Genomic DNA, 11,851 nt, shown 5'->3' with positions numbered 1-11,851 from the left:
TAAATATCATATTTTAAGTAAAGGTTTTATGTTATGTGTGTGTGTGTGAGAGTGTTGTGTGTGTGTGTGTGTTTATATGAAACATAAATTTAAAATACCTGTAACTTTTTTTTCTTTCGTTCAACTACTTTTTCTAGTTGTTTTCTACGTTTCTTTGATAACAATCGAGTAGTTGCTACTTTCTTATCTATGTTTTTTGTTTTTCTCTTTTGAGAGGGTAAGACAAGTGCATTGCAACTGTCATAATTCTCGACGCGATGCTGGATGTCTAATACAATCTGGAACATGTATTCAATATGCAATATATTTAAAGCAACAACAAATGATTTTAATAAACATTTTGAGCAATATAATAGTAATATATAATACAAGTTACAATCACATAAATATAATAATTTATCTTTTTCATAAAGAAGCGCAAAACGGATATAATAAATTTACCTTTTTAGTAGTGGAATTATCAACATCGACATTTGTGACAGCTCTTGACTTCCAATTATAACCTTTTTTCCCCATTGTTAAGAATTGACAAAGTATTTCAGTTTAACCTCGAATTTTAATAAAAATACAGTCATTCATCCTGAAAACTAAAATCTTGAAAAATTAAAGTAATTCCTTTTTAGGTTAAGTTCTTAATTCTTAAGAAACGTGGTTTTTAGGTTGGAACAGAATAAAGCCGGAAACACAATGAAAGCATAGACATAGGAAAAGAGAATAAAAAAAAATGCATGCCTATCAGAAAGCGTCCATTCTAGTACATATGGTTCCTGATAGGTTGAAATTTGTTATTTCCTGTTCTTATTGCATATGCTTTTCATTGTGTTTCCAGCTTAAGGATACATTCTGGTGTAATTACAAAAATAAGGCCTTTTTTGGAATTTTTCTTAAAGAAAACTATAAACTATCTTTAAGATTATACAAAAAGGGATTAATTATACTGGTCGTAATCATATTCTGTAATTTGCAAGAATTGACTTAACCGGTTGAAATTTTTCTTACGGATAAGTTTACTACTATTTCTATTTCCGTCGGATTATATATATGTAAATCTAAAGCAGTATCCTGATTGGCTCATCCGCTTAAGTTTATACTTTACGCTTATTGTAACAGGAATTTTGTCTTAACCCTAATTACTAGTCGAGTATTTCCCTCTCATTCGATTGTAAAACGGATACGGCATACAGTTACGGTCAATATAAATGATTCCTAACTGATGTTGGTGAAATCGACCCTAGGTCTGCTCGCTGAGCAATTCAATATGATTGGTTTGATACACAAGTATAAGAACCAATAATTATGCTCATTCGCTCATCAAGCAGATCTAGCTGCTTTGCCGATTTAAATTCATCCTAACTCGCCCTTAATGAATTAGGAATGGGCTATTGCATCGAAATTATATCAATATGTATCGCTGTTTTAAATATCGATACAGTTAAATATCAGTGAACAAAATATCGCAATATTGACAATCACGAATCATGTTTTTTTAGCAAAAAATTATAATACGTTTGTATAATTGTATTTTTAATTTATTTTATAAGCTTAATTACATTTACATTAAAAACTAAAATAAAACGTTTGTTTTGTATAACAGATATACAAAATTAATGATTATAAAATAATAGCAAATTAGCAAGCTGTGCACAATTTATGATTGAAAATATCCGAAGTTTTACTTGTATCGAATATCGATACAATTTAAACTTAGCATCGATATTTCAAAATATCGAAGTCTGAAATATCGATATCTCAACTCAAAAATATTGATATTACGGAATATCGACGCTATATCGTCATCCCTATAGTAAGCGCAAGTGATTGTTAAAGACGTAAACAAAGCGTGTGTGTAAGACTAAAGGCTCTAAAAAAATGAAATTGTCCAAATACATTCATTTAACGTATTCCCAAGAGAATTTAATAGATTTTTTAGTTGAACATCATTTATTAGTAGCTACAATGAATTGTGATAACTGTAAAGAAATTATAGATTTAAATGAAGAAACACTGCTATTTGTATGTAAAAAAAAAACCATTACTGAAAAAGAAAATAATAAAAAAAGCCTAAACGCAATATGCAATTTTAAGAGAAGTGCCACAAAGGGAACATGGTTTGATAGGCTCGACACAGACCTGCAAATAATATGCAGACTCACAGCATATTTTGTTATGGTGCCACGTACGCGGCAAAAATTTTTGCGTTACGAAACTGGTTTATCAGTACCTACGATTAATGAGTGGATAAAATATTGTAGAGAGGTAATATATCTATAATTATAATGTGTAATACATAAATATGTACAATCTAAATTATATAAATTATATTAATATGATAGGTATGTGTATACTGGGCGAAAAAGCGCAGTCAAAAGCTTGGAGGTCCAGGAATGACTGTCGAAATCGATGGAGCAAAAATTGGTAGAAGAAAGGGTTGTGATGTGACTAAAAAGATTAAAGGTGACTGGATATATGGTGGCTTCGAACGAGAAACGAGAAGGATCTTTATTGTACCAGTTGAAGTTGGAACGAAAGAATCATTGTTAAAAACAATAAAGGAATGGATAAATCCCGGAACAAGTATCGTTACATATTTTTGGAAAACTTATAATTGTGTTAATGACAAAAGCTTCAAAAGCCTGAAAAGAAAGCATTCATATAAGTTTATTGATCCCAAAGCTGATAAGATAGCAGATGGTAAAATATATAAATTTGAATTTCAGTAGTAGTTATATCAAAGTATTACCGTATTTATTTTGATTTGTAGACACACATATTCGAGAGATTGAATCTTGCTGGAGAGAGGTTCGAGCACATATGCCAAGACCTGCGTCCTATTCTCTTCAGTGTTTTAGTGAATATCTTTTTAAACGTGTGAATGAGTTAGATGTACGTATAGAAACGTTTTTTGATATTATTGCAGAAATGTATCCACCAAAACGTTGAATTGCAACATTACAAACGTTGTAGCAACATCACGAAATATAGATTCCATGTCTTATAGATATTATAATTCAACATTGCTTCAACATTGATTCAATGTATATGCAATGTAGATTTAATTTCTTTAATTTAATGGTTCAATATTTATTAAACATCTATTAAATGTATAAGCAAAGATTAAATGTAGATTTAATGTCACATTAAGTACATTTCATATTCTACTTTTTTAAAAATTATTTATTTTATAGATATAAAAGTATATTTTGACATACCAGAAGAATTTTAAATAATAAAAAAAAGAATCAATATTTTTATTCTTTTAAATTAAATTTTCCCACAATTTAAAGAATAATTTTACATATTTATTTTGTTCAATTCTTTTAAAAATAAAAAAATGTACATAATATAAAGGTAATTTTAAATCTTCACAAAATTAAGAATCGTTTTATGTAATTGGTTTTACTTTTATTGGTAAAGTAAAGTGTATGTGTGTGTGTGTGTGCGCGCGCGTGCATGTGTGTGCATGCGTGTGTGTTTTTAAAACTTATATTTTGTGCAATGTATGATTATTATTATATTCTGTATAGTTTGTAATATTGTAAAATTCTATTTACAAATATATTTATTGTAACGCATCATTTGTAACTTAATCTATAAAATACTTAAATAAACTAGATATTATTTAAGTAAAATACTTAAATAATATCTGAAACTTAATCTATTTAATTATTGTGTATCTTTTACTTTTATTAATCACTATGTTGTAGCAACATACTTTGCAGCTAAACAGAAAAGGATGAGTTCACTATACATGAAGAAATACGTCCAGAATTTATTAACATTTATTTCATATAATAAGACTTTGTTATCAAACAGTATTTTCAACAATTTATAATAATAATAAAATTGTGCGTGAATATTTGTAGGTTTCGATTACTCAATAAAATTATAAATACAATTATGAGATAATTTTATAGCAAGATTCGTTAAATTGTACACATGTACCAGAATATTAAAATTTTCCCAAAAACAAACCCTCACATATGAACAAATTTTATTCTACACATTTTAGACTTGTGCATTATACATAACTTCGAAAACCGGTTAATCACGTGTACGCTACATGCACGAGATAAAATAATAAAAACTCAAGAATACTTAAAATAACATATACGTACTTGATGTTTATTATTTCCTGCAGTTAGTAATAACCTCGCGATCGAGCAGAGCCAGCAAAATTCAATCGAATTCTATACACGAGACAATAAACAGCTAAGACACTAGACATGATGGTACCATAGATGGTACCATATATATAAGGTCTATTTTTTACTCCTGCATTCTCTGAACTAGTACACCCGGTGCAATAAGTTGAAGTGAAATAAATGGAAAAATAAATATACGTTTGTTTCGTTTCAACTTATTGCATCGAATGCACTTGTTCAGAGAGTATAGGAATAAAAAAAAAACTGATCTATGGTATAAAAATATAAGGTCGTTCGGAGAGCTATCAACGCTATTTGTGTTATACTGTCCTTGTTTCACGTTTAATGAACGATGAAGATAGAATGACACAAATAGTGTTAATAGCGTCTCTCCGAATTCAGCCATAAGGTATTCTATTGCGCCTAATGGCGTGACTAAACTAGAACAACCAATCAAATGCTTGCCCCAAAGTTAGTGGAATGCACTTGATAGTAAATGACTGCGTTTAGAGCCCATTCTATATTAGACGGAAGCTGATCGCAAGTTTGTTGCGATAGCCAATCCGAAACTTGCATTTTGAAATCAACGCTTTATATTGGCTGTTGCAACAAACTTGCAACTAATGTAGAATCGCAGCTTAATGTAGAATGGGCTTAGCAGAGAAAGCAGCTTTGCAACTGTTATAAAATTCTTTAATATAGGCTATGTTTCAAAATTGACTGCCAGTACTAAAAATCTATAGTGCACGTAACTGTAGCATTTTTACTGGCAGTAAATTGGAACACGGCCATGATTGGTTTATACGTTTAGATCCATAAGGAACTAAAAGTAAGAACCAATCGTATTGAAGAATTTTACAACAGTTGCAAAGCTGCTTTGCTGCTGAACGCAGCTATTAGAGTATAAAGGCTTAAAGTGGGCAATAGGCACAGGCAACAGGAAATAACGAACTGTCCAATCAGAGCTCTGGTGTAGAAGTTTGATATTATATCCCAGAGCTCTGATTGGACGGCTCGTTATTTCCTGTTGCCTATTGTGTTTAAGTCTTAATTTTAAGTTGCTCCACCGCTCACTAAAGCCGGGAGCACAGAAAAAAGTACGACCGTAATCAGTAAGGCCGGAATCAGACTATGCATTGAGGATTGAGATTAAAAATTAATGGTGCGGCCACACAATAGAAGAAATAAGGAATAAGAATTCCAACCTATCAGAAACCATATATTTCAGTGTACCCAATATCTGATAGGTTGAAAGTCTTATTCCTTATTCCTAATTCCTTATTTCTTCTATTGTGGCCACCATTAATTTTTAATTTCAATCTTTAATGCATAAGGAATTTCTCCTATAATCCTATTGGATATTGAAGGTCATACGTCGGATGTTTTACGCTACGTAAAATATGAATCCTACATAAGGAACAAAATTGATAATATGTACACGTGAAAATATCATTACTCCTTTCTTTGCTCTTCTGCATGTCAGATTGCTTGTTTTGGTCATATTGACCCTTTCTATTTCTCTAAGTGGCATTAATTAAAGAACCAGAACACGTGCACTTGAAGGCGAAGACGAAAGGTTACAAATATATAGTGTATCTGAAAGGAATCGAAACAAAAAATGCTGAAATCTGAGGCTTCGAAATCTTGAAAAAAAAAAGGAGTTAGATCTGAATGTCATATCATTGATAGGTCGTCGTCGAGTATGGCCATGTTACGTCAAGTCAAGCCAGCATACAGACTTTTCGACGAAGGTGTTGTCTTTCTGCTTCGAGGTAACGCTGTTCCATCTTTTAGCACATTCAATTCTTCGACGGTATTCGCGAGACAACAACAACAACAAAAATCAGAGAGCAATAATAAAGTGAAGGAGAATAATAACAACAGCAAGCTTGGCGGTGACAAGAGACCATCTATTGACGAGGCCACAATCAGGAGGCTCGAGAGGTTGGCACTAGTCGGCTTCGAATTCAAGCAGAGCAAGAGAGTGCTGGAGGAAGCGATAGCTTTCGCCGAACGGCTGCGGACGGTCCATATCGACGAGACGGTACGTCCGATGTACAGTACCCTGGAGAACGATTGCATTCATCTGCGGGACGACGTGGTGCAACACGACGTCGATCGGCGTGAGATACTGAGGAACGCCGCGGTGCTAGAAGAGGAATATTTTGTCGCGCCGTTAACGACAAGCAAGGAGAAAGAAAGTGAGTCTAAACAATGAGTCTAGAAGCTGTACTGAAGACTGTCGGGTCGCATTTCCTTAGTCTGTCTGAGCGAATGTTTGTGTACGGATCCCAAGGCAAACTGATGCTGAAGAATCTTGAAGAACACTGGTTCTCTCACTGCGTCACAATGCCGCATTATAACGTGTTTCCATGTGACACAATCGCAGATACATTGCAGCAACTGCGAAGTAACTCGATGGATATGCTGCCATTTGCACTTGCCACCCTGGGGACATCATCCAAGAGCGTGTGGAACGAGTCTTTGCTGTCAGTGGGCAAGGTACCATCTCACAGAATCGCCAAGATTAATGTGTTCGTTGATGCGTCGGATTCAAAGGATCTGCTGCATAAGAAGCAAAGAGAGCGCAAAGTATGGTGGCGCAAACTTGCCCAGCATCCCTCGAGATTCGTCCTCGCCGAGGCAAAGAAGACGAGGAATCTGGATGTGACGGAGATAGAGGCGCAGTTTCCCTTTGGAAATATCATCGTGGAAACAATCACTCATTATCCCGGCGTACGCAAGTTATACCCTCAGGTATAACGCTTTCTTATTAAAATGTTGGTAACATTATGAAAGACAGAGAGAGAATTATTTAAATGGGATATTTATTTACAGACTGAAAATAATAAAGATAATGTTATGGATGTGCATATGATCGAGCATATCGCTTCCATGGATTGGGGCTGCTTGGCGTTATTCTGTGACAGCCATATGCTGAATAAATCAACTAGAGCGTATATTCATCCTAAGTTATGCCCATACAAAATCACGTTCCACATAGGAAAACAGGAAAATGAGACTGATTCAGATATAGAAGACTTGAATCGCTTTGTGCTATACTTAAACAATATGCTTAGGACGAGAGGGATCTCTACCATATTGACAAATACAGAACAAATCGTAGAAATGTGCCTAATACCGTACGTCGTGTCAGTGGATAAGACTAGTCTTAAGAATGGCGTTGTACATGTAAAAAATCGATCAACGACGCTTAGTGAGGCAGTTCACATTACTGACTTGGTAAAGTATATTAGTTTGCGTTCTTCTTGAATTACCATAGTGGCAATTCAACTGGATTTTTCGATCAATGTTTATAAGATATTGCTATCATGTAACTATATTTAATTATTAACTATATTTATTACTGACAGTTACAACGATATAAACTGTAAATATAAATGAAAATTCTGGTTCTATGTTCTCTCCTCTTTTATCCCTATTTTGTTTCTGAATTTGAAGATAAGTAGCTACTAACTTGATCTTATATAGTAATGTACATTTTTTGAAATGAAGTATGCAAAATAAAATAGTAAAGAGGCAACTTAGATTTTCTAATCCTGAAAAAGGAGACGCAACACATGGCATTGTACGAGGGATGATGGAAGGAAGTTTGTGGAAAGGGGATGCCAGACAATTCATACTTAGTGGAAACGTGCATCGTCTTGCACATTTCACAAGCCTCCCAGGATTTCCCGAATTTATCTCAAATTGGCGATGCCACAGAGACAGTTGAACAATTCTCCGATACAAGAGGATAATACTCTCAACTGAAGCTAAGCAGGTAGTTGTAGCTTCTTGCCTTTGAGTACTTTGGTAATATAGAGGTAGAAAAAGTCACAATAGAGAACTGTCTGCACCAATCCAGCAACTATAGCGATCAAGTCGTAATGATCTTCAGCATAGTAGCGGTAGACCCAGTTAAACAGGTACAGGCCTCTGTATGATCCCAATGCGAATAAATAATGGCTGGTAATGCTTTCTGCCTCGCCCGTTTTCGATACCAGAAACAACTGCGGTAATATTGCCACTGACTCTAGATAAATGCTGAATGTCCACAAGACCTCGATGAAGGACAGTTCGTGATTGATCAGCAGTGCTAGTATAAACGCTGGTAAAATCAAGAACTCGATTCTGAAACAAGAAAATTCATCGTCATCACATTCCTAATGAAAATACCAACTGAAGAATATCATTTTAGGTCTGGTCTTTTTAACTAAACTTGCACCGTTCATTTTCTTCGATTTATGACCGTTTCTACCAATGTAGAAACTTCAATCTTAATTCAATTTACTTTTTATCTTTTTCTATATCTTAAAATTAAAAAAAAAGATGAAAAGCTAGTTGAATTGAAATTAAAATTACAATTATATTGATAGAAATAGATATTAGGTTCAGTTCCATCAATGTAAGATTAACTTTAATCAATTTAATTTACTATTTATCTATAATTCTTAGAATTAGAAAAAGCTAAAGAATAAATTGGACCGAGATGGAAGTTAATCTTAACACATTGGTGAAACTGGATGCTCATTTCTACCAATGTAGATCAAGTTTAACTTTAGTTTAACTTACTTTTTATCTTCCTGATTCTACGAACCAGATAAGAAGTAAGTTAAACTGAGATTAAAGTTAATCTATATTGGTAAAAATAGGCATTAAAGAGAGAGACAGAAAAAAGTCTGGTTTATGGAAGTTCCTATTCTTTTTAACTGAATTTACAGTTTTTCTCTTTTTCTTTCCAAGGTGAAAAGAAAAAGAAAGTAAATCTTGCAAAGTTTAACTAAAAAGAACAAGCTTTGTCTTATGTCATAACTCGTAAATAAAGTTTAGCACAATGCTTTTGTTCATAATGATAACAATCACATGAACAAAATCATTATCTTGGAGTTTATTGGTTTTGGCCTCCATAAACCAGATTAAAAGAAGAAAAAATAAATTGTGCAAGAAGTTGAACTGAAAAGAACAGGTCTATTGACAGATTTTGGAGTACTCTTTCTTACCTAAACGTGTCATGATTATGATCATACGTAGCTTTGAACTTAATATACATCAAGAAGACCGTGGCGAGAGATGCGGCGATAAACACGATTTTCATGAAAGTGTTGTATGCCGAGATAAACATGGTGAACAGGTCTAGATAACGGGTAGTATAAACAATCGCAAAGAGGATCTGTGATTTGCCGCTGATACCTGTGAACGTTGAAACATCGATAATCACTGTCTGTTGAAGATGAGCCTTTATCAACATTCGTTCGTCACAATTTATTAAACACGTCACAAACACTAGCATTCCTTGAACGATATGATCAAAGCGATCCGACTCACCGGCGCAGCTCCGTGTCTTCCATATCTTTACGAGTAGTATGATAATGGCTAAAAGATGCGATAGATCGCCCAGCAATCGGAATATATTCATGTCTGCGGCCGCGGGGATGTGACTTTACGTAAAAAAAAACCCGCGGGGAAAGATAAAGAGCCAGCTCGCAGCTCGTTCGACAGCAGCACACAAATATGACGTGGCTCTGGCTGTGGTTACAGCAGATGGCCGACCCCCCAGAATCAGATTGAACACTCCGGTCCCGATGTTGACATCGAGTCATCAGGAGAGCGAGAGAGACATCTGGAGAGAGAGCCTGCATCGTGCAATTTTTTGCCATGCGAATTGACGAGTCTAGGAATTTTGGAGCAAATTTAGTAACTTATCAGTTTGATCTAGTGGAGAAAGTATCGATATGACTGACCGGCGAATCACGTTAGTCAAAAATTTTGCTTTGATTTGTGATTCGCCGATCGAATAATAGCGGTTTCCACTGGAAAAACTAGTCCAATATTGGGTCTCTTTCACCAATCTTAAAATAAGTTAAACTTTGGTTAAAAGTTAATCATGAGTTGTGTGAAACTGGACCTAAAATGAGCCCCATGTAACCATAGGTTGACTTAATCGAGGTTTGATAAAAAAGATCCATTGTTACAAATTATATTTCCAGTGTTAATAGATAATTTTTTTAAGGTTATGAGAAAGAAGTTATTGCGACAACAAAGAACATGTATATAATTAAAAGAGTTAAATTATTTATTGGCACTGAAAGTGGGTATTAAATTCAATTACTCCAGTATGCTCTAGTTTTTCAATGGAAAACGCTATGTGTGCAATTAAATGCAAATCAATTCATATATTTTTTATGTTATTCACAAGTTTAACCCTTTAATTCTTTGTCACAATAATTTTTCTCTTTCTCTCTCTCTCACTCACTCGCTCACTCACTCGCTCGCTCACTCGCTCGCTCACTCATAACCTTAACAAAATTAAACTATTTTTTTTTTTTTTATCGATGAAGTGCAAAAAGTACAAGCAATACAAACAGACCTACATTTTCATCAACCTCATATCCCGCTCAAACAGCGCGCATGTGCAACAGATTCTCTTCATAAGTGGTGGGGCTCAACGTTTTTCTAACGGTAGAGGAACGGTGGGAAAACGGTGGTGTAGGGCAGTGCAGAGCTAGGATTGCTGGGAAGTCATAAGTTCTGCTGACGCAAGTCGCAGCAGGCGCTGGAAATGGTTGGAGGTCTTTTACGCGAGCTCCTGTGAATCACAGCAAAATGGCGACGTCTGATTCTAAAGCGTCTCTGCGGACAGTAAAACGCGTTCAATTCGGGATCCTCTCGCCTGACGAGATTGTAAGTAGAATGTATGATAATTCGCAATACTTCCGAAGTAGAATTCGCGAGAGGTGCAACTCCTTCCAAGAATTACATGGCGTAATCTCGCGCAACGTCACGTACCTACCCGTAGCACATTGATCTCTCGCGAGTTTAAATGTACAAATGTAGCTTCTATGACAGTTTTTACGTCGAAACATTTCTCGTAAATGTTATGGGACTCATGACAATTGATTTCGTTGCTACCTGCGATGTCTATAAAGAAGAATATCAAATTGCGCGTAGAATATTGATGATGTAGTATTAGTGCCTGTATGTGTATGTTGACTGTCATACTTTTGTAATGTTAATTATTTAGAAGTATTACTAAAAATGAAATTATGAAAATATATCAGGGAAAAAAATGTGAATGTAAATAATCAATATAAGCGATTGTATTTATGTTTAATGTGTTTATTTAACCACTACTTGTTTTGTGTTCTGTTATAAAAAAATTGTATGATGCCAATGAAGATTCTTGAAATACTTATGTTTTTTTATATGAGACTTCCTCAAAGTACCAATTACTCTGTTAATCTGGTTTTACATTATCAAATTTTTCAAGCCTGTTGATTGGTGAGCAGAATACAGAGATCTGTGAATTTCTGATACCTATTCTGTATACTTTTAAGCCTATTCTACAATGTGCTTTTTGTTTTCTGTTTCTTGCTTTTTACATCTTGTCTTTTTGTTTCTTATCCAGTTTTTTTGTTTTATGTTGCTCAAAATAAAAGTTAACAAACTTCGAAAAAAACAAAAAATACATAGCAAGAAATACAATTGTCGATAAATCAGTTGCAAAGAGAAAACAAGCAAGAAACAAAGAACACATTATAGAATAGGCTTTAGCAACCTTTAGTGCCAATGTCATTATATTAGGCCTATTCTTTTGAGCTGAATTTGTGCACAGTTCATCTTTCTCCTTTTTCTTTTTATATTGGAGAGAGAAAATATGTATACAAAATAATTTATATATATAAAATAGTAAAATATACATGAAGAAG

The 11,851-nt window shown here is 34.2% G+C and overlaps 6 protein-coding genes across 8 annotated transcripts in view; 4 read left to right on the top strand and 2 right to left on the bottom strand.

Annotated features, from left to right (window-relative positions):
• LOC108749006 (probable ATP-dependent RNA helicase kurz) overlaps positions 1 to 4,262 on the bottom strand; it is a 9,501-nt gene extending 5,239 nt beyond the window's left edge. The window contains exons 1-3 of one of the 3 annotated variants that reach the window (XM_018487487.1): positions 4,116 to 4,262; positions 442 to 587; positions 99 to 278 (exon numbers count right to left, since the gene is read on the bottom strand). In XM_018487487.1, coding sequence (XP_018342989.1) covers positions 99 to 278; positions 442 to 516 — 255 coding nt within the window. In that variant the 5' untranslated portion in view covers positions 517 to 587; positions 4,116 to 4,262. The remainder of the gene's footprint in view (positions 1 to 98; positions 279 to 441; positions 588 to 4,115) is intronic. The other 2 variants (XM_018487486.1, XM_018487489.1) reach the window with 2 other exon arrangements.
• On the top strand, positions 1,726 to 3,100 carry LOC108749007. Its single transcript, XM_018487490.1, has 3 exons — positions 1,726 to 2,256; positions 2,334 to 2,691; positions 2,762 to 3,100. Exons 1-3 carry the CDS (start codon positions 1,870 to 1,872, stop codon positions 2,938 to 2,940), a joined length of 924 nt encoding a protein of 307 aa, XP_018342992.1. The 5' UTR covers positions 1,726 to 1,869; the 3' UTR covers positions 2,941 to 3,100.
• A 1,224-nt stretch (positions 4,263 to 5,486) lies between the features above and the next one.
• Positions 5,487 to 6,369, top strand: LOC108749011 (glutamyl-tRNA(Gln) amidotransferase subunit C, mitochondrial). The gene has a single exon (XM_018487494.1). The coding sequence runs from the start codon at positions 5,845 to 5,847 to the stop codon at positions 6,358 to 6,360; it is 516 nt and encodes a 171-aa protein (XP_018342996.1). The 5' UTR covers positions 5,487 to 5,844; the 3' UTR covers positions 6,361 to 6,369.
• On the top strand, positions 6,342 to 7,431 carry LOC108749009 (DNA polymerase subunit gamma-2, mitochondrial). The gene is made up of 2 exons (XM_018487492.1): positions 6,342 to 6,899; positions 6,981 to 7,431. The coding sequence occupies exons 1-2, from the start codon at positions 6,357 to 6,359 to the stop codon at positions 7,413 to 7,415; spliced, it is 978 nt and encodes a 325-aa protein (XP_018342994.1). The 5' UTR covers positions 6,342 to 6,356; the 3' UTR covers positions 7,416 to 7,431.
• Positions 7,432 to 7,898: 467 nt separating this feature from the next.
• Positions 7,899 to 9,765, bottom strand: LOC108749010 (ER lumen protein-retaining receptor). The gene is made up of 3 exons (XM_018487493.1): positions 9,471 to 9,765; positions 9,146 to 9,335; positions 7,899 to 8,276 (listed from the first exon to the last, which is right to left on the bottom strand). The coding sequence occupies exons 1-3, from the start codon at positions 9,559 to 9,561 to the stop codon at positions 7,919 to 7,921; spliced, it is 639 nt and encodes a 212-aa protein (XP_018342995.1). The 5' UTR covers positions 9,562 to 9,765; the 3' UTR covers positions 7,899 to 7,918.
• Positions 9,766 to 10,748: 983 nt separating this feature from the next.
• Positions 10,749 to 11,851, top strand: part of LOC108748943 (DNA-directed RNA polymerase II subunit RPB1) — a 7,903-nt gene continuing 6,800 nt past the window's right edge. The window contains exon 1 of the mRNA XM_018487381.1: positions 10,749 to 10,826. Coding sequence (XP_018342883.1) covers positions 10,749 to 10,826 — 78 coding nt within the window. The remainder of the gene's footprint in view (positions 10,827 to 11,851) is intronic.

The sequence above is a fragment of the Trachymyrmex septentrionalis genome, unplaced genomic scaffold (assembly GCF_001594115.1).
Source record: "Trachymyrmex septentrionalis isolate Tsep2-gDNA-1 unplaced genomic scaffold, Tsep1.0 scaffold25, whole genome shotgun sequence".
In the NCBI taxonomy this organism is placed as follows: domain Eukaryota; kingdom Metazoa; phylum Arthropoda; class Insecta; order Hymenoptera; family Formicidae; genus Trachymyrmex; species Trachymyrmex septentrionalis.
Note: the sequence above shows the minus strand (reverse complement) of the source record. Positions and strands in the feature narration are given on the sequence as shown.